Source organism: Odocoileus virginianus, chromosome 15 (assembly GCF_023699985.2).
Source record: "Odocoileus virginianus isolate 20LAN1187 ecotype Illinois chromosome 15, Ovbor_1.2, whole genome shotgun sequence".
In the NCBI taxonomy this organism is placed as follows: Eukaryota; Metazoa; Chordata; class Mammalia; order Artiodactyla; family Cervidae; genus Odocoileus; species Odocoileus virginianus.
Window position 1 is genome coordinate 54,355,051 of NC_069688.1, and position 22,654 is coordinate 54,377,704.

General features: G+C 37.6%; 1 protein-coding gene across 2 annotated transcripts; it reads right to left on the reverse strand.

Annotated features, from left to right (window-relative positions):
* Window positions 1-1,626: 1,626 nt before the first annotated feature.
* PLEKHF2 (pleckstrin homology and FYVE domain containing 2) lies at window positions 1,627-22,536 on the reverse strand. 2 transcript variants are annotated; one of them, XM_070477368.1, is made up of 2 exons: window positions 22,300-22,536; window positions 1,627-4,198 (listed from the first exon to the last, which is right to left on the reverse strand). In XM_070477368.1, the coding sequence occupies exon 2, from the start codon at window positions 4,182-4,184 to the stop codon at window positions 3,435-3,437; it is 750 nt and encodes a 249-aa protein (XP_070333469.1). In that variant the 5' UTR covers window positions 4,185-4,198; window positions 22,300-22,536; the 3' UTR covers window positions 1,627-3,434. The 2 variants fall into 2 exon arrangements, with proteins under 2 accessions (XP_070333469.1, XP_020737737.1); XM_020882078.2 differs by lacking the exon at window positions 22,300-22,536 and adding an exon at window positions 21,448-22,008.
* Between the last annotated feature and the right edge of the window lie 118 nt (window positions 22,537-22,654).

Below are 22,654 nucleotides of genomic sequence, written 5' to 3' on the forward strand. Positions count from 1 at the left end.
TAGCTCAGTTGGAATTCCATCACCTCCACTAGCTTTGTTCGTATAATGCTTCTTAAGGCCCACTTGATTTCATACTCCAGGATGTTTGGCTCTAGGTGAGTGACCACACCTTCGTGGTTACCCAGGTCATTAAGACCTTTTTTGTGTAGTTTTGTGCTCTCTAGGCACCTCTTCTTAATCTCTTCTGCTTCGATTAGATCCTTGCTGGTTTTGTCTTTCATTGTGCCCATCTTTGCATGAAATGTTCCCTTGATATCTCCAGTTCTCTTGAAGAGGTATCTAGTCTTTCCCATTCTATTATTTTTCCTCTATTTCTTTGCATTGTTCACTTAAGACCTTCTTATCTCTCCTTGCTATTTTCTGGAATTCTGCATTCAGTTGGGTGTTACCTTTCTCCTTTGCCTTTCACGTCTCTCCTTTCCTCAGCTACTTTTTTTTTTTTTTGGAGATGGTTTTGGCCACTGCCTCCTGTACAATGTTACGAACTTTCATCCAGAGTTCTTCAGGCACTCTACCAGATCTAATCCCTTGAATCTATTCATCACCTCCACTGTATAATCATAAGGGATTTGATTTAGTTCATATTTCAGTGGTATTCATTTAACATTTAATAAATGTTGAATGAATCTAAAGTAATTTAACTTTTAAATAAAAACTTTAAAGTCACTATCAATAAACACAATTTCATGTATTTTCATCCTAGTCTTTACTATTCAATTTTATTTATCTTCAACAATGTACAGTAATCAGGTGGATTTGTAGATAACTAATACTTTACTGTATAGTGCAGAAACATATATTTGAGAACAAATTAGCATATCCAAGAGAAAGAAGATTACAGCTCACTACTGGAATCTTTCAGGAATCATAATGGTATAGTTAAAACTACCCATTTAAGAATTTCAGCATAAAAGACATATATAAACATTTGACTTTGTACAAAACTGGCCATTTTACGTACTTGACCCAAAGGTATGAACTCCTATATTAAGGTGTATTCAATTTAACATTTATCTTTGGCATCTATGGGATTTTGTTTCCTTTATGCCAATAGTTATCAATTTCATTAATGTACCGGGAATCCAGTACAGTCCAAGTAACTTTCATTAGAGTACAGGATGAGAAATTGGGACCAAAATGATTCCAGGTTTATAAGTACAATTTTTAAGTTCAAAAAAAAAAAAATCACAGAAAAAAATCTGGAAGAAAAGAGTCTGGATTCTATTGGCAGGTAAATTCCATGAAAAGGAGGCAATTTCTGTTCACTGCTTCACTCCTAGTGCCTAGAACAATGCCTGAAACACAGAACAGCAGTCCCCAAGCTTTTCGGCACCAGGGATGGAGCAGGGTTGCGGAAGACAATTTTTCCACAGATCAGGGTACAGGGTGGGGGTGGGGACATGGTTTCTGTATGATTCAAAAGTATTACATTGACTGTGCACTTTATTTCTATTGTTATTACATCAGCTGCACCTTAAATCATCAGGTATTAGATCCCGGAGGTTGGAGACCCCTGACATAGAAGACACTCACAGCTCTTGAAATGAGGTAAAATATGCATAACATCTCCATTAACCTTAGCAAGGGAAAAAATTCTTCAAGTTACAACATGCACAGAACAGAAGATAAAGTTGTAAAATACTTTTTATTGTAAAAACAGAGTCAATAGAGGTTGACAACATAAATGTTATCTCAGAACATTTCCCCTTAGTTCTTCAATTTCCTAGGTTCCTATGTACCACCAAGTCTCCATTAGCACATGTCAGGTTTTATGGTTCTTTTCAGATATGTTTATTGATTATGTGTAAATATTGCTTAGAAACAAAAGTCCATATTAAAACAAACAAAATACCTGCTGTGCCTTTCTTTCACATTTCCTACAGGGAGACCTATCTCAGGTGCTTTCACAATTTAAAAGTTAAGTTAGTGCCTTAACCAAACCAAAGAATCCTCTGTCACAAATTATTAAATCAAACCTCTCATGACATTTCCCATACATCCAGATTTAAAGATTTTAAAACAAAATGAATTTAGAATTTAAAACAAACTTCAGGCTGATTTTTCATATTTGAAAGACTATTTGCAGCATACAAATGGAGAGAGTAGTGCAAAACGCATCAAGTTTTATATGATAAATATACTTTCAACCTAATGGCTGCCTCAAAAGCAAAGAGTGAAAAATTATCCCTTCTCAAAAGCAATCTAGATGGACTCAATAAAGTTCACAATTTAGAAAGATCAACTGCTACTCTATTTCCATAGATTGCAAAATGATTTCAGAAACATATTAAAACATACCATTGTTTTACAAAAATAGAAATATTATTTGGGACTTTACAAAATTTTATAAAATATAACACTATATTTGTAAATTCGAGATAGTTTCACACTGAAATAGAAAATACTTCCACAGATATGAAGTCTATCAAACTTAACTGGTCTGTACTGACCATCCTCCTACATTATTTCTTCCAAATCTTTAACTATTATCTGTGCTCTAGCGTGAGATTTTTTTAAAGAGATTGTTTATATTTCAAGAAATTGTATAAGATTTTTCATTTTAGAAATAATGTTAAAGCAGATGAACTTATACCTAAAAATGTGTCAGTGGAAATAATGCAATGACCATTTGTCCTTGGTAAATTTCAAACCAAACTCCTAAGAATGGCAATTATAATTTGGTACCTATTGAAAGTAAAAGTATAATAACAATAATATTTTATGACAAAATATTCATACAGAATGAAGGACCTCAAAATTTAGTTACTTGTAGGTGTCAAATGAGAAGCATTTCCTAATTACACCCATCTATAACATTCATTTTATCACCTCAGAAAGCACCAGTGTACTTTTAAAACAAAACCAGAAAGTGAGAAGATAAAGGCTTATTTCATGCAACAGTGCTATTATGATAAGGCACCACCTGGTATATGAAAAAGTCAAAGTATTTCCAAAACATGTATTTCTGTTACTGGTATCTTAACCTTTAGATAGGATGGTTAGAAAAAAGCTAATAACATAATTCACTAACCACATCTTACTCCTTTCTCCATCATTCTTTGCTTTTAGTTTTTCCATATAACAGAACATAAAATAAACAACAATGCAGCACATGATATGTTAAACATGTCTTTCCAACCATCCAAGAAAGTAGTCTAGAATTAAAACAAGAAACCAAATATTTGTCTGATATATTTGCAATAGCCTATCCCTGTAGAAGAATAGGGAGCTGGGGGAGGTGAGGAGAAGTTGTGGGGGGGAGGGGGATGATAACAGGACCTATTTTCTATAGAGTATACTGAGGCACATAGGTTGAAAGTTTCTCAGGCAAATTCATGGCAAGAGCAAAATGGAGAGAAAGCTCAGAATTTTACATTCCTCCAGAGCTGATTTCTCAGATAGTCACACCCGATTAAATATTTCAAAATATGCCCTTAGTCACTGCTATCATCATCATCATCATCATCAGATACATCATTTAAAGGAGGCTTCAATGACTGACTGTAAGAGTCTGATCTAGCAGGCTGGCACGTGGCCATGTCCCCAGTAGAAAGCAGGTCATAGCAGAAGTCACAAATCCGCACAGGCTTAGAGGACTGGCTGGGAAGAAGAAATCTCTTTTCAGAGCAGGGCCCACAGACAACAAAACCACATTTGCGGCAATGGTGACGACGATTAACAGGTGTGAATTTTGCTTTCTGACAACGCATACATACAGTTGCCTCAGAGTCAGGAACCCAGACGGCAGCATGTTCATTACTGGGTGTCTTCCCACTTTTGGAGAGTAAATCAGTGACACACTTATTTATATGGTTCATCCATTCTGATTTCTCAGTGGCAGTGGCAGCATAAACTGCAAATGATTTCGTTGGTGTCTTGATCAGCCATCCATTCCTCAAGTCTCCCTCATCTTTGATGGAATCAATTGTGACATTTTCCAGGGGAATAATATGTTGTTTGTTATATTTTTTCTTCTGGATGACAATATTGCCATATACAAGAATATCATTAAATAAGAAAAACTGCCTTGCTTTGGGCTTTTTCCTGCACAACTTAGTCAATACGCCTTCGCCAATAAGAACACGTCCAGGTATAGTTAAGGGTTGGCCAGCTGCTCCAAAACAGTTTTCTACTATATTTATACGTCTAGTATTTGCTTCACTATTTGCCAAGCGATCCACCATCTTTTGCTAATAGCCTTAAAAAAGAAAGAGAGAGAAATTAGCACAAATTATAAATTCATGTACATTTTTTAAAATGACATCATCTAAATTTAATCTAACAAATCATACTTTTACCCCAAAGCAAAGTTCTCCAATTGTTTCTAAAATAATCACTAAGCACACCAAAAGAGCTAACATCTCTCGATTTTTATAATCATCAAAAACACTATTCACCATCTCGACATATGTACCAGACTAGTTAAGGTATTTATGAAAGAATAAACTTCCTATAGACATAAAACAACAAATAATTAGAAAATTAATATAAGTCATCAGGTCCATAAAATTTAATCTTAGAGGTATCAAACAAGAGGGTCAAATATTATATTACTATAAACTAAGAGAAATGACTAATTTTTCCAGTAAGCTCTTACCACTAAGCTATAGCCTCAGTTCTCTCACCTGATTACCAGAATGGTTTCCCAACACATCTCACTGCCTGAGGTCTTGTCCCTTAAATCAATCTTCAGGCAATAATTTCATAAAAGCAAATCTGATCATGCCATTACTCAAAATTACTCCCCTTAACCTATAAAATGCAGAATCTTTAGGATGGCATAAAGCCCTTCATTATCTGGTTCTTGCTTATCTTCCCAGACTCATCCTAAGTCACTCTTTACCTCAAATCCTATGTTCTAAGAAAACCCTATCACTGGCAGTCATCAACTACACAGATCGTCTCTCATGCTGCTGCATCCTTTACTGTTCACTTCCCTGGTAGCTCAGACAGTAAAGCATCTGCCTACAATGCGGGAGACCCGGGTTCGATCCCTGGGTTGGGAAGATCCCCTGGAGAAGGAAATGGCAACCCACTCCAGTATTCTTGCCTGGAAAATCCCATGGACGGAGGATCCTGGTAGGCTACAGTCCATGGGGTCGCAAAGAGTCGGACACGACCGAGTGACTTCACTTCACTTCACCCCCAGCTAACTCTTCAGTTCAGTTCAGTCGCTGAGTCATGTCCAACTCTTTGTGACCCCATGAATCACAGCACGCCAGGCCTCCCTATCCATCACTAACTCCCAGAGTTTACTCAAACTCATGTCCATCAAGTCGGTGATGCCATCCAGCCATCTCATCCTCTGTCATCCGCTTCTCCTCCTGCCCCCAATCCCTCCCAGCATCAGGGTCTTTTCCAGTGAGTCAACTCTTTGCATGAGGTGGTCAAAATATTGGAGTTTCAGCTTCAGCATCAGTCCTTCCAATGAACACCCAGAACTGATCTCCTTTAGGATGGACTGGCTGGATCCCCTTGCAGTCCAAGGGACTTTCAAGAGTCTTCTCCAACACCACAGTCCAAAAGCATCAATTCTTCGGCACTCAGCTTTCTTCACAGTGTATCCTTCAAAACTCAGTTTAGGTTATCATGCCTACTCCAGGAAGCCTTCCTTAAACTCAGTTAGACTAAACACCTTCCTCTGTGCTCTTCATATTCTCTGTACCTTCTGGACTTACTCTTGTGGAAGGACTGAAATTTGTCCTCTCCATAGAATGCAATGGAAACTAAAAGGCACAAACCATCTGATATCTACCTTTGAAACTCACATCATCTGGCACAACAAATGCTTAAAAATGTTGACAAGAACATCTTAGCAATATGCAAAACCCACATTAATCTAATTTTAAATAAGCATAGATTTAAGCACTAGATCTAATTTTTCCCCTAATTTTGGGTCCTTATAAAGCCTTCTTGCCTTCCACAAGGGTGGACTCTGCCCTGAAAGTTATTCCCAAGAATTAATGACAATGCATGGCTCCAAACTGTGATGGCCTCTCTTTCTAATTAGGGCAAATCTGCCAGCCAATTAAAAGTCTACTGTCCTACACACAAGTGCATCACAGAAGAGGAAATAAAAAACAGTCAACATACAAAGAGGTTCAATTCCATTTATAATTAAATAAGCAAATAAAACATTAGGATATTTTTTCATTCAGCAGATTAACAAAATTTTTTAAATTTCTTAGGAAGTAATACTATTACGGATATAGGGCAACAGTTACCCTCATACACTATAGAAAATATATGTACCTGTAGATCCAGGTGCTTAAAAGAAAACTGACTTAAGTGCATAAAGATATGTACAATGAGTTTCAATACAGCACTGTAACAGGAAAAAAAAAAAAAAGGAAAAGCTCCAAATGTTTAAAAAAAGGAATTGGCTGAACAAATATGCTAAATATCTGTTAAGAATGTGATAGATCTAAATACAATGATATGGGAAAATGTTCAAGATATTTAGGTGGGGAAAGCTGAACATAATGATCTCATTTTTGTTTCAAATATATACCAAATTTCATCAAATCTAAGATCCTGTTGATTTTTAAGATAAGAGTCTCATTTTATGTGCTATTGAGAATGAAAAATGTTGCCAATTAAATCATGGTACACTTTTGATTATAAGACATCCCAATTTTAAAGACACAAAATATAGTAAAACCTGTTCATGTTTAGAGTCAATGAAATATGATATAAGCGCATAATCACAGACACTAGTTAAATGTGTAAAATTAGAAAACTATATAATATCCACAATGGTTATTTAGCTCTGGCAAGTACAATTATGGATAATTCTTCATATTTACATTATAGTCAAACACTCAACAAGTGTTTGTTAGGCACTGATTTAGGTACAAGGAAAAAAAAAATCTAAATAACACAGGCAAGGTCCCCACTCTTCAAGGCTTACCTCCTAGTTGGGGAGGAGGTAAACAGAAAACAGGAAAAGAAAACACAAAAATCAAGAAAATCTGTGCAGTGGTTTTCACACTTATTATTTTACTATTTTAACTGTCTCAAACTCCTGTGAAATAACTAGAGAAGTTTTTCTCTCCCAAAGAAGCATCTAGTAATATTAGCTGAAATGTGAGCTGAAGGAGAATCTAAGGCATGAAGAGATTCAGGCAAACAGTCTGGAATAACTACTCACTGGGAGCTCAAGCAAGAGCTGAGCACTGCACATGCATTACTATACTTCCTACCCAGATCAACTTTATGATAGAAGATGCACTATTAGCTCCATTTTACAGATGAGCAAATGGACATAAAGGAGTTAAGTACCATGCTCACAGCTGTCACAGAACTGGGGCTCACAGCTAATTTCTCTGTGCTGTAGCCAATATATTACGGCACACTATTCCTTAAGGCTCCACTGACTCTACAAGAACTAAGAAAGCTACTGCTAGCCTCTGGACTCTCACAGTAAACCCTAAATATACTGAGGATAAAAGAATACTAATTTGAGAAAGGAGAGCTCATCATTATTTATTGGGCCAGTCTTCTGATTTTGCAATGTATGAAGTCTAAATCTCTGTTCATAAGTCTTTCTCCCTGTTTAAGAATTATGCAACAAAAGTAGAGTTTAGGGCATTAACTGTTACTTGGCTAGAACAAATAGCTTTCAAAGTCTGACAGTGACACTAATATGAAATGTATTTCATATTGCAGTGTTACAAACATATATAATTCAACTATGTATCATGTATTCTGCTGCTGCTGCTAAGTCGCTTCAGTCGTGTCTGACTGTGCAACCCCATAGACGGCAGCCCACCAGGCTCCCCTGTCCCTGGGATTCTCCAGGCAATATGGAGTGGGTTGCCACTTCCTTCTCCAATGTGTGAAAGTGAAGTCGCTCAGTCATGTCTGACTCTGCAACCCCATGGACTGCAGCCCCCCAGGCTCCTCCGTCCATGGGATTTTCCAGGCAAGAGTACTGGAGTGGGTTGCCATTGCCTTCTCCGGATGTATTCTAGCATCTTCATTTATTTTAATGACAGCTGTAGCCCATTTGATTGACTTACTGTGACCTATTAATACATTTGAAAAACAATGAGCACAAAGAACTTCAGACCTTTGGCCTCCCTTCCCTTATCCCTGTCAGTTCTGAAATATTTTCTGACAAGAAAAGGGGAAGCACTGAGCTTGAAAACCCAGGAATATACACACACAGAAGAGAAGGTTGGCTGGGCACCACAGGGAGGGACTGAGGATGGGAGACTAGCAAACGGGAAATCAAAATACTACCTTTCGCTGGATAACTGCTAGATACCCCAAGGCAGGTTCTCAATAAACTGGATTTATAAGGCACTACCCTTTGGCCTAGGCCGAAACAGGACCTCTACCTTCTCTCAGAGTCCAAATTCAAGTCTACCACCTGAGGTGCCCCAAACAGTAACAACTCTCAAAGAGTTTTGTGAGAGTATCAGAATACAAGGATACTGAAGCTAGACAAAGAGTGAGCCCCTTGCATATCTGCAGGAAAAGAAGACAACTATTAATATAAAATGTGGCCCAATGGAACTTCTGTCTACTTTTCTTAGGCAGGAATACCAGTGAATATAGTAAGAGCTAGGAAGAATAAATCTTCTGGCAGAGAAGACTTCTTTAGGATAGATTCCAAGAAGTAAAATTACTGGGTCAAAAGGCACCAATGTTCAAAGCACAGGCTACCTTTTACAGAATTTCCATTCTGAAAGGCAATACCAATTTACCAAGTGGCATGATGACCGTACCTGACCCATCTTGTCTCACACAGAATATTTTCCTTTAAAAATTTCAGCAGGGTAGACTTTTTTAAATGTAGATTTTTTATTCATTTCTCCTACTTCTATTTATTATGTTTATCCATTCAAAAACTGTTTACTGAACACTTTCTAAACGCCGGATATTATCCTTTTCCTCTCAGAGCTCAGAGTCTAGTGGAGAAGAAAGACAGTAAGTAAGTAAATGAACAGGTGATTCTAAAAGGTCAAGTGCAATGAAGGAAATCAGCAGTGTGCCAAGATATAGGGAAAAAACTCATTTATTGAGTAATTCAAAGACTTCACTGAGGTGGTGCTACACACTGGGTCTTAAAGGATGAGAAGTCAGCTTTACAAAGGAACTAACACTATGAACAAAGATCCTACAACAGGAAAGAGTACTTTCAATTTAACTGAATGTTTTATAGCTACCTAGTGAGACTGGCCATTTTCTAATATGTTTACTAATCTGTATTCCTATGTTTATATATTTAGATTATTAACCTGTATATTATACATAAAGGCTATTAACCCATTTATCTCAGTGCTTTTCCTAGTATGTTATTCTGCAATTTTGTTTATGGTGTTTGACATAGAGGGAGTTTGTCTTAAGTAGTTATACTTACATATATTTTCCTTTGTGATTTTTCCCATGACTCCTAAACTTTTCTTATCCAGATATCAGATGTTCCTATTTAGTATTCTGTTTTATGACATGAATTTTACATTTAATGCTTTTATACACCTGAAATTTATTCTGGTATAGGTAAGAAACCCTTTTTTCTTTAAAATATTCACATTCTAAAGATGCTAACTGCTCCAGAATCACCAAATATTGTGTGACCTCAGGTTTCCACACTTATAAATGGAAATAATAATAGCTACATCAGGAGAGGATTAAAGGAGATAATGCATAAATAATGTTCAAAGCAAGTAGTCAACATGTGGTAGCTATTATTTATTGCTATTAATAATCCAATCTACTGATTTATAATGTTCTATCATATTAAATTTTTATACAGAATTATAACACTACTTCTGGGCTGTCTGGTCTAATCCTTCACTCTGTTTTTAATTCTTTTGTCAGTAACATTTACCTGGTAAAACTAGCTTAGAGTATTTCCCATTACTTAACATTTTACATGTTTTAGCTAATCTCCTCTGATTATTCGTCCAGATGACATCTACTCAGAACAGTGGTTCCCAACTTAGCTGCCTGAAACCACAGGTGAGCTCTAACCTATAGAATACCAGAAAGAATAGTCATCTCAAAGTACCATCTGGGTCCAAAATATTCTTTTTATTTATTTTTAATATACTGTTATTTTACAACTAACTTACAGCAATACAAATAAAGGGATAGTAAAAAAAAAATTACTTTAAGAACAATCTTTATAAATATTTAAACACAGCAAATATCTTATTCCATGTTTCCATTACTGAATGCATACAGAAGCAAAACAATCTGTATGTTTGCAAAGGATAAAAGATGTATCCTTTAAATGCAACTAACTGCTCATAAGTTATCAAGCATGAATCTACAGTATTTCCATTTGCTTTTAGGAATATTGTTTACTAATTAATTCCGAGTCTGAGAAATCGTCGAGAAAATCATCAGTTGAAGACCTGCAGTCTGAGATTTCACTAGTAATGCTTTACCATCATTATTAAGTCTAAGTGTAGCCTTTTCTTTCCACTTATCTTCTGACTTGTCTAATCACTCTGAAATGTATAGTTTTGTCCTTTTATTGTCATTTATGGAAAATGTAAAATGAAAAAAATCTATATTCACAAATGTTAAATGAAAGCTTAAAATAAACAGAAAAGACTAAGAAGGGTATCTCCAAATTGCTCTTGTATCTTTTTGAAAAATGATGCAATACTTTGGTTAATGTAATAATAAAGCTGAAAAGTGGTGCAATGGTGGTGATATATTTTATCACTGTATCATCCTTCTAGGCAATTACTTCTATGTTCTTTTTTGGGGGGGGGGTGTTAATAATTCCTAATAGTAAAATGCTTCATGATATAGGGAAAATAAGATCACTAAAATCCTGTACTGTATCTTAGATTTATACATGTCTAATAAGCCCATATGGTAATCACAAACTATGTTATTTAGTAAGTAAAATTTCCTTTTTGTTTTGAAAATCTCTAAGAAATAATAAAATATATAAATATCAATCATTACAAATAACTAGAACTGATTAAAACAGAAATTCAAAAACCAAAATTGAAACCAATAGACTGTGATGATAAATATAAAACGTTAAGAATCATGGTTATCTAGATCTCTCCCCAAGATGTTCTGATTTTATTAGTCTGAGGTATGTGGGGTATGGCCTACACTGATATCCTTTAAAATTCCCCAGGTAATTCTACTGTGCAGCTAAGGTTTAGAACCATGTTAAATTACAATAAATAAATGAAAAAAATAAACAGACCAAATCCACTGAAATTTTGATGAATTCATATTATAGTCATAAATTAACTTGTCATAGTCATATAGTCATAAATTAACATAAAGATGTTAATTTATAATTTAAAATGTTCCTAACAGGTTGATACTATCTCTTTCCAAGATTTTAAATCTTGGGTTAATGGGCCCAGTAATTCTGTAGGTTTCCTATCACAAGATTATGATGTTACTTACATAGATTCCCAGGTACTTCATACTTTTGTTGCTATTTTGAATCTAATCTCTTTTCCACATTGTATTTTCTAATTCATTATAAGAAAAGTACTAATATTTCTGTTAGTTTCTTCCCATATCCAGCCACTTCGGGGAACTCTGCATTCTAACCCACTCCGGTACCCTGGCCTGGAGAACCCCATGGACGGGGGAGCCGGGAGGGCTGCAGTCCGGGTCGCACAGAGGAGGATACGACTGAGCACAGCACAGCACACGCTCTAACAGTTCTCCACATGACTTCCTCTGTCTTCTTTTCCAGCAAATGGTGTCTGGCAGCCTTAATTCATAGTTTAAAACAGGAAAAGCATACCGAAAACAAAACAAAGAAATCCTCTTAACCTTTATACAGTCAGCTTTATAAACCACCATCCAAAATTTCAAAAAAAGTTTTCTTGTAGACAAGAATTGTATTTGAATTGTCCAAGTTCCACTCTACTTTTTTGCTAACCTTGTTTCTAAAGTTAATATGTTCCTCAGTAGAGTGTCTACCACCTGTTAAAAATGAAATACTAGATGAGGCAAAAACTCTCTTAAAAAGAATACTGGTTACAATTGAGAAGCGAGTCCAACTGTCACAGAATACTATGGCCCAGTTCTTCTTACTGAAAACCAATACCTCTTATCTCATCCTTGTGGGTGAGTTTAAAACAAAAAATCATCTAATTAACTTCTTACTTGAATCCAAGACATCTGATATCAGTGAGAATGAGTATTCATTCAACTGTGCACTGTACTGGAAAAAACAATAAACTATGAACCAAAAGACCTGGATTCTAATCTCAGCTCAGGCACTAAATAAGAGATTTCATACAAACTACCTAACTGCTCTACACCCACCCACACCAGCCACCACTTTGAATAAAATAATCTGCAAAGCCCTTTCTGCCTTTAAAATAATGAACTCTGAAAAAAAAAAAAATAAAAAAAAAAAATAAAATAAAATAAAATAATGAACTCTGCTAACAGATAACACTTCTGGTTTACTACAAGGCTTTGTTGTTTCTGTTTTTTGTTTTTAGTCGCTAGGTTGTGCCTAATTCTTTTGCGACCCTATGAACTGTAGCCCACCAGGCTCTCTGTCCAAAGGATTTCCCAGGCAAGAATACTGGAGTGGGTTGCCATTTCCTTCCCCAGGAGATCTTCCCAACCCAGGGATTGAACCCACAACTCCTGCATTGGCAGGCAGATTCTTTACCACTGAGCCACCAGGGAAACCCACTACAAGACTTACTTGCCTACAAATTATTTTCAATCAAATTTTTGACTGTGTCTTAACATCCATCAACATTTTTAAATCTGTGTTACTGCTGAGTTCAGACTACAGCAAATGTAGAAGGAAAAGAAGACATAAACAGGAAAGCAGGGAGGAAAAAGATATTTTCAAAAAGCAGCATCTGTAAGAGGTAGATCCTCCTTGGGCAAATGTGTAAGTGTTACAGCAGACTATCCCTCTCCTAATACACCTAAGTCTAATGAGCAACTATTCTAAACACCTAAGAAAAGCGCAAAAAGGTTTTACTTTCGAAAGTTATATAACTTAGTAAGTATAATAATAATCAGGAAATTCTAGGTAAGACAATCAATAAAATACTAGGATAATAAAGAAACAGTTGAACATGTGGCAAATTAAATTTGGCATTTTAGTAAAATGTACTTATTCTATCAATAAGAAAAGACAAAGTTTTTCCCTCTCCTTTCCAGTAGGACACCATTTTTTTTTAATGCATGTTTTTCCATTATACTTTGCTACCTTCAGAAATAAATATTCCATTCATGCGGACTTTACTATGCATTTGGGGAAAGTCACTGAAGACACAAGAAACTTAAAATATATGGCAGTAAGTATTAAATATGCTCAAAATAATTATTCAAACACTAACAGGAAGTGAAAAGTAAAGCTATGGCTAATTTAGCATCTCAGTAAGGGCAGTTTCAAATAGGTTAGGCATGACAGAAAAACTCACCATGGTATATAAAGAACAACTAAGCCACAGTTGAAGATTTTCTAAAAACCAGAAGGGTCACATTATGAATTATTTTTAAAAAAAGGTCTTTAGAGAGGGGAAGAATATGACCTCAAGCAGAAACAAGTCTTCTAGTCTTTAACTTGCATTTAAACCACATCACAGAAGACAACATTAATATTCTTTAACTACAGCTATGATCAGGTAACTCTATTCAACAACCAAAGGTTCCCTGGTCAACTAAATCAAATCCAAAATCCTTAATCTAGTATGTAAAGCCCTTCAGTCAAGCCCCAGCCTGCCTATCTTTTCAGTTTTGCCTCTTTCTGTAAGTTCTCTTATAATCAAACCAGACTACCAGTTATTCCCAGGATATGCTCTGGGCTTCCTCCCCTCCACCTGCTACTCTGAAATCTTACCAGTCAATTCAGTAACCTCACTGCCACGTGGTGTTTCACCTGTACCATTTTATGGCACTTACAATTCTATTAAATTTTATAAAAATGTCTATGTCTGCTTAATTTCAACAGATTTGGAGGTTCCTGAAAAAAAAGAACATCATTTCCTACAACTGTGTATTCCCAACAGCGCCTACAAAATTGCTTGCATATACATACCAGCAATGTGCACTGAGCAGTTAAAAGTGGTAGCAACTTCTCAATCTTGGGTTTTATAAAAATCAAAGACATCATTTTTGACATTCATAGTACTAATTTTCACACAAAACAGGAACCACACCCCACACATCAAATGCTTCACTAGGCCCACAGATCTTAAATTTACAGCAAATGTTCCGGTCTATTTAACTATGGTATCTAATTATGAATTCTAAGTGTTGAGCATAGCAGATCCTGTTTTTAAAGTCTCAATCTCATGATAATATATAAAAATGATTTCTTCTCTTGCCAAAAAGCACAGCTGTTTAGTTAGCAAATAAAAAATGATGATGTATGCGTATTTTCATCAACAAATTTCACATCGGAAAACTGCATCATGTCAGAAAGTATTTGTAGAGGGGCAGCTGTACAGTGCTGACAGCTGTTAAATCATTGTATAACATTTGAAAAATAAAGCTGGTACCCATTATAGCCCTAATAGTAGTTACAATCTCATTACATTCAAGACTTTATGCTTTGTGTTAAAGGGGAAAAAATAATGAACCAGACACTGGGAATTAAGACGTGTTTCCAAAAAGTTTTAATAAAAAGCACAATGAAATAAATACTATAATTTAAAAAAAGTGGTAAGGAAGAATGCAGCAGTTGAACACTTGAAACAGGCTGTGAAAAAAAAGTTGAACTTCAAAAGACAAAAATGATAAGGCATAAAGCCCTACAAGTAAAAATGTGTTGTAAAAAAGTTACATGTACTCCACTCCCTTGCTTTTAAAATCTGAAGAACTGTAAGGACTCCTAATTTTTAAAATAGAGTGTTTCCCCCGCTCCCCCCGGAAAAAAAAAAAAATTACATGTACAGCTGCAGAAAAGGCAGTAGAAGAGTTATTCAGCAGAAAAAGTAACTTAGTGGAAAAATAGTGGAGAAAAACAGGGGAGAGATCTTGTTGATTCCTGAGAGTTCTTTTCAAAGCTTCAGGAATGAGTGGCCTGATTTGATCTGGATTCTTCTAAGATAACTGTGGAAACAATGAAAAGATTTCAGAAGGGAGAGACTGAAAGCAGGACCTAGCTGAAAAATTACTACAAAAGGGGAAAGTTGAGGCGAGTCTGAAGTTTGCAACAAGAAAAGGAAAAACTGGTAAGGTTCAGGACTGCCATAACTAATTAGACGTGGAAGAGTAAAACTGAAATTAAATCCCTGGGTTCTTAGTGTAAGCAATATGAAAGCTAGTAAAATCAGTAATTTTCAATGAATTTCAAGTAAAAAAACATTTACTGATCACTTTGTACAAAGGTAGAGGTACTCAAAACTCCCAATTTTTGTGAAGAAAGATAGTCACCAAGCTTACATACACAGATATATGTAATTCATTGTTATACATCAGGGTATGTTTCCAAAGGAAAGAGGACGATGGGAGAAACTGATAAGGAAGGAAACAAAATAAGAAAGTGTTTGGTACGCATACAATGTGCTATGAACTGAGGAATACGATTACCTCAAATCTGTGCACTCAAAGTCTAAAGGAGCAGAGGAAAAACCAAAACATAAAATTTTTTTAATTAAAAAAATAAAAAGAGTGATGAAACCTCAGGCCAAAGATTATGGTTGGCTTTGATGGTATGGTAACTTTGATCAGGGGGAATATTTAGAAACTCTTAAATGACTAGAAATTCAAGCTAGGCCTTAGAGCAAAAGTCAAACTATTTAGGGGAGAGGGAGAGAGAAAAAAGATGATGGTATTCAAATAAAATAAGGAAATAACTGAGCCCAGGCTGAAGAAGCAGAGTCTGGGGAAAGTGTAGCGGTAAAGTAGAAATCTGGCAAGATAGTGAAGAGCCAAATACAAAGGAAAAGTAAGCATCAGACTGACCAGCTTAGGCTTTACTATACAGGCAATGGGAAGACTAAGGTTTTTAACTAGGAAAATATTAATAAACATGCAGAGGCAGAATACAGGATGAGACTACCAAAGAAGCAATACTGAAGGAAAAAAAAGAAAAAAGCAGGGGTATATTACAATATTCTCTAAATGAAAGGTAACAAGTCTAAGCCACAAATTTGACACCAGAAATAAAAAGGGGAAGATAGAAGTAAGAGAGATTACTGAGATAAGGCAGAAAGGATTTAGCAATCAAGTGAATGTGTTTGAAACTGAATGTAAGATAACTTGTTTTACAGCATTTAAGGTTTAAGCATAAGCCATTGGGCAGATCAGATGCTAGCTTTGTTCCAGGAGGGAGAAGAAATCATTCTGGGATATACTTATCTTGAAGTACCTTCAGGGTATCCGTCATACAAACATCTATCAGACAACAGAAACACCAAGAAAAGCAGGAAGCTCCAGGACATAAAGAGATGTGAAGAGCTGACTGTTGTTGCTGTGAATGAGGAGAGGGCAGAGGACTAACCTCTGGGGAATGCCTGATTTAAAAAGCAGAAGAAGCAAGAGAAGGAGACGAGAGCACAAAGCACCTTTTCAACATGCTTTCACATGTCCCCCAAGTCTCAGAGACTAAATCAACTTGTGCCAAAAGGCCACAATGCGCACTGAAACGTGGAGGGAAAAACTCAAGGACTAAAGGCAAGATATAGTAACATTTCAGACAGCAGAGTTCTTTGATTCTGGAATTTTTAACCACAGAAGTTTATCCTGAAAAATAAAACTCTTGGGAGTGGTAGTAGGGGGCTGTTAAACAAATTCTTCCCTGTAGCATCAACTTTAATAGCGACAAACAGAACCTAAATTTCTAGCCCTAGAAAGGAATGGCTAAATATAACATTTAAAAAGCCAAATATCAGGACTTGCCTGGCGGTCCAGTGGCTAAGAATCCAAACTAAGATATCTCATGCCGTGGAGCAACAAAGCCTGGGCACTGTAACTACTGCGCCTGCACCACAGCGAAGCTCCCTGCATGCCGCAGCTGAGACCTGATGCAGCCAAACAATTTTTTTTAAAAGCCAAATATCATAAAATAAAACATTTTACTACATAAACATTTTAAACTTCAACACCGGTGGGGGGGGGGGGGGGATTAAAGTTAAAGAAAAACTATTGCACAATGTGGCAAAGGATCACATTTTTAATATATAAAGGGCTCCCATAAATCATGAGATAAAAGGAAAATATTCCCCCCCAAAATGGGTAAGATACAAATGGCAATGTCCAAAGGAACAAATGAAGTGAAAGTTTAAAGTGAAAGTCACTCAGTCGTGTCTAACTCTTTGGGACCCCATGGAACTCTCCAGGCCAGAATACTGGAGTGGGTAGTCTTTCCCTTTTCCAGGGGATCGTCCCAACTCAGGGACTGAACCCATGTCTCCCGCATTGCAGGTAGATTCTTTACCACCTGAGCTATCAAGGAACAAATGAAAACAACAAGTAAATGGAAAAAACATTGGCACTCAGTGCAAATCAATGAAATAAAAATTTAAATGATGTATTATTCACCTAAGATGTGGAGAAAATGAGCATGCATAGTCTTCAGAGTATATACTGGAATAGCTTTTCAAAATGCTATTTCCGGCAATGTAAGCACTTTAAAAAGTTTCTACAATTCTACTTCCAAGAATAAATGCAAAAAATAATTAGACCAGTGTACAAAGTTGTTTACATGAAGACGTTCACTGCAGCTTTGTCTATAATGCTGAAAAGTCAGAAACAACCTAAATGTTCAACAAAAAAAATTATGGCATACCCATACAATGTATTTTTAGATAGCTCTTCAGAGAACACAGATTAATATTTAACATGGAAAATTGTTAAATAAGGCAGTTTATGAAATAAAAGCTTCTAAACAGCACATACAACATAAATCTTTTTCTTTAAAGTCTGGAAAAACACCCACCAAAACTTCAGTACTGGTTATCTCTAAGTATTGATACTAGGGTGAAATATTTGGACACTGCCTAATTATTTTCTATTGAACATATTCTCATAAACAAAGAAATGGGTTTTAAATTAACAAAATATTAAAGAATATTTAGAAAAATATAATGAACACAAAATTATAATTAGGGGCTTCCCTGGTCTCTCAGTAGGTAAAGAATCCACCTGCCAATGCAGAAGAAGAATACAAGTTTTTTTCCTTCAACTACTGTTTAAACAAAACAAGTATAAAGAATTAAATGGAAATGTAAAGGAAAAAAAAGATGAAAGAGTTGATGCAAAGAAGAAAACAGAAAATTCACATCACAAAATCCATAGAAGGAAGCAAGGTCATCTGTTAAGAGTCAAGTGTTTCAAGACTGGGTTTAGCAACCTGAATTAGGAGTGAAAAGGCAATAAAGAAAATGAGTCAACTTTGGGATGAAAAATATCAGAAATGAACTAACACACAGGCAGCTGGAAAACAAATATTTAACAGCCATGATAGATGTGCTTTTTTCGGGGGTGCTGCTGCTGCTGCTGCTAAGTCACTTCAGTCGTGTCCGACTCTGTGTGACCCCACAGACCGCAGCCCACCAGGCTCCTCTGTCCCCGGGATTCTCCAGGCCAAGTGGGTTATGGCAACCCACTCCAGTACTCTTGCCTGGAGAATCCCGGGGAAAGAGGAGCCTGGTGGGCTAAAGTCCATGGGGTCTCGAAAAGTCGGGCATGACTGAGTGACTTCACTTTCGGGGGTGCTAGGCCGGGACAAAAGAAAAAGTAAAAGGTGTTATTTACAAGTTGAGAATTGACCAGTAACATAAGATCAAGAAGAGGGCTATGTGGTACTAGTAGGTTCATAGTATATGAACTACAGAATTCAAGATTGGCAAAAGGGAAGAAAACTAACAGCCTGAGAAGGATTGCAGGTGACCATAAGGACAAAAAGTTGGTTCACTGGATAGGATGGAAAATACAAAGACAGACCCTTGAATGACAATCTCTAGTCACAGTTTAAGATCTGAGGTCTAAATGATGACAAGGTTAAAGAACACAAGTCATTCATGTAGGTCATTAATGTAAAATGGAGATGAAGGTCACTGAACTTAGTGAACTGTAGGTCTGAATGTGGTCTTTCTGGCCTGAAATAAAGGTAACTATTCCTTTAATCTTTGTGCACTTCACTTTCCTCCAAATTCATTCTTTCTAACCTGACAGGAATTTGGCTGGTACCTAACCTCTCTCTGCACTTTATTCAACCACAAAATGAAGAGAATAAGGAGATGAGAGACTGAATTAAATCAATGGTTCTCAATGCTGACTGCACATTAAAACAAAGAGACAAACAAAAAAACTGGCAAAGCTACCTATACTTTGATTCCAAAGCCAGTGATTTGATTAATTGTTGAAGGGTGGGGTTCAGGCATCAAGTATTTTTTAAGAAGTTACTCAGGGAATTCTAATGAGCAGCCAAAGTTGAGAACTGAACTAGGTATTTCTAAAGGTTCCTTCCCTTTTAAAAGTTTGTTCACTGCCACTGTGCTCATTTGCTGATTAACCTACTGAACATCCTGCACCAAGCACTTCCACAAACATCTTAGTAAACACTGGGAGGCAAATGTTTCTGTGTCAATTTACAAATAAGTTCAGTGAAGGTTAAAGAAATGAAGTGACCTGTTCAAGATTCAAGAGTCACAAGCCAGAATGGAGCCCAGCTAGAATTGAGGTTTGATTTGATTTTGTTCCAATCCATCCTACATGTAACTTGCTTTATCTAGCACTCACAGCAATTACTTGAATGCCTTCTGTTCTCTTCCCAGGACCCCTTCTCCTCCCGCCCCCAAGCAAAGCACAAAGTTTGTGATTCACAAGTTGACTGGAGAGAAAATTATGGGAACAAGGAATTAACCCCAAATTTTACAGTAATTTCATTACAGAATTACAGACCACCACCTACGGAGGGTTTGCAATTTAAAACAGCACTATGAGAGTGTATTACGGAGTGCATTTTATTCACTTAAGCCAACATACACCTTGCTATTAAACACACAGCTGGTGTACAAAGCTGGTTCTCAAAGATAAATTTATCAACAGAAAAGCAATTTTTATGTTTTCCAATAAGCAAGATGTTCTAAAACAAAATTCTAAGACAATTCCAGCAAAACAATAAATGACAAGAGAAATGAGAGTGTTCTATCAAATAACTTAAATGTATAAACATAATCTTCAAATTTTTAAGGCATTAACTATTTCTATCCAGTGCAAACACTAAACACAGTTGCATTTTAAAAGTATGATTACTTTTTTGCTGACCCACTGCTTCTGCTTTTTTGTTGATTATACTTCAGTACATTATCTACTTGGAAATTTCATAAACATTCAAGTTCTGTACCCCTAATCCAAAATTAGTTGAGTTACTAAGATAAAATCTCAACAACAAAAAAAAGGCAATTAGAAAAGATCTAACTACTTTCGCTTGGAAAGTGCAATTTAACAAGAAATTCATGAAGTATATTTACAAAAGTGTATGTGTATTCATCCATTCAAACCTTTCATGAGCATCATGTTCTCAGCACCCTGAGGAGGAAGAGGCAAGTCAGAGCTCATGTAACGCTTGCTGTTGAAGAAGTGCCATGGCAGAAAAATGTAATATTTACTGGGATTCATCTGGACAGATAAGTGACTTATTCTTGGGGAGAAAAGGGGGTGGGATAAGGAGAACTGTGCAAATAAGCTTTAAAGAGCACAGGTTGAGTATTTTTAAGAGAAAAAAATTCAGTATATAAAACCTTGGAAATAAGGGGAAATTCCTAGGAAACACACACACACACTCACTAAGGAACTAAATTAAAATCAGAAAGAGCAGCTAGGACAGAGAAAACAAAGTGGACAGAAACTACTCCAAGGGAATGAGTTAAGTATCCTGCAAAGTTACACGATAAGAAAAATGAGAAGGCTTCAGCCATAAGACCTCAGTTAAACATCAACTTGTCCGCTAGATTTGTGACATTAGTTAAATCACCTCAATTCTAGGTAACTTTTCATCCAGAAAAACACATATGTATAATGGCAATCACCTGACAATGAAAAAACAAAAACTAAGAATATTAGCAATCAAACCTGAGCAGAAGTTATATTTTTACCTACAGATTAAGAAGAGAAATTCTCCGAGACACTTTGAAGGATTTATCTTCTTTGTGATTAAGAATGCTCTCAGTACAATTAACAAATTTGGAAGCCCAGATGCCTCTATTAAAACTAGTAACTGACATTCATTTACTTGGGTGATTCAAGCTGAATCTTTTTTGATGCCTTGGTCAGGGCACCAGTTTTATTTTTTGAGGCGATTACATGTGCTTTCCAAATAAGTAACTTAATACCATTCACCTCTAACGCTGTGAGGACCGAAGAGATTAAAAACAGAAGCCTTCGTTAATACTAATTAACCCGAGGACCCCATGAGCTACCAGAGTACAGAAAAATGTAAATACTCAGAAACACGGTAGGCATGCACCCTTTAAGGAACCAAACGAGGGGGAAAACTTTACAATGTCAAGATCACTTCACCTTATTCTTAAGGGAACAACACATGCCTTTCTCTCAGTGAACCGTCTTGGCTTTCTTCGCTGAAGTTCTTCAGTAACGCACTAAAAAAACAACAAACCTTGAGTCTATGAATTACAGAGACGGGCTTGGTTATCTGTAACCTTCATACTACCCGTTCTTTCCACCGCACATTCGCAAGTTACTATTACAACTTAGTAAGAGCGCACAGCGGGTATTCAAGCCGCATGAGCAGCAAGCTCTCGGCATCAAACACAAATTTTAAAGAAAAACTTGGGCATACGACTTTAAAAGACTCCACATAAGTAAGGCGTCAGAGCCAACCCTTCTATCAGGGCAAATTGTGCGGTGCCTTTTATTTTTTTTTGGTCTCAAATCACATAAAAAGACACTGTTCAAGTTCTCAAATCACATAAAAAGACGCTGTTCAAGTTACAAGTTCCCTGATGCCCCGGCCCTGCAAACTTTCTGGACAGAAAGACGCTGGCACCCCAAGACGCCAGTGGCCACGACGGGCACCCAAGTCTTCACGCCCTCACAACTTCTCGCCGGACCTCGGGGTTCCCCTCCCCGCGGGCCGGACGAGCACCCGCGCGGCCCTACCCTGCGGCCCGCGAGCCCTCCGGCGGGCGGCCGCGGCCCCCTCAGGGCGCGGGGAGCCGCTCGGGAGCGCCCCGTTTCTCACAGACCCCAACATGGCGTCGGCCGCCGCCGCTGCCGCCGCCCGAGACGACGACACCTCCCCGCGCCGCCGACGGCCCGGGGACGGCGCGGGGGAAGCGCCCGGAAAGTTTCGCTTCTCTTCTCCCGGCCCTCCGGGGAGCCGCCCAACGACCAAGCCCGGGCTTCACCTACCCAGCCGGGCGCGGACGGCCGCAGCGGCGAAGGTCCGATTTCTCCTCGTCCCGGGCGCCGCGCACGGACCTTCCTTACTTCCCCGCCCCAGCTTCGCAGGGTGTGCAGCCAGCGGCCCTGCGCAGCCGGCGCGATCCGGACGCGGCGGGCGGGCGGGCGGGCGGGCGTTGCAGACGCTCGCAGGTGACCCTCCCGCCCCTCCAGCCGAAGCCCACAACAGCCGCCGGGGCTGGCCTCTCCCCTGCGCGCGCGCGCAGAAGCGCGCCACCACCCACACGCCGGGCGCGGGCGCGGGCGCGGGCGCGAGCACACCCCCAGCGCTCGCTCCCCGCCCTTTCTGGCCTGCTCCCTGGCC

What these genes read in the sequence shown, in the direction of transcription:
- PLEKHF2 (XM_070477368.1), bottom strand. Translation starts at nt 4,184, where the DNA reads ATGGTGGATCGCTTGGCAAATAGTGAAGCAAATACTAGACGTATAAAT.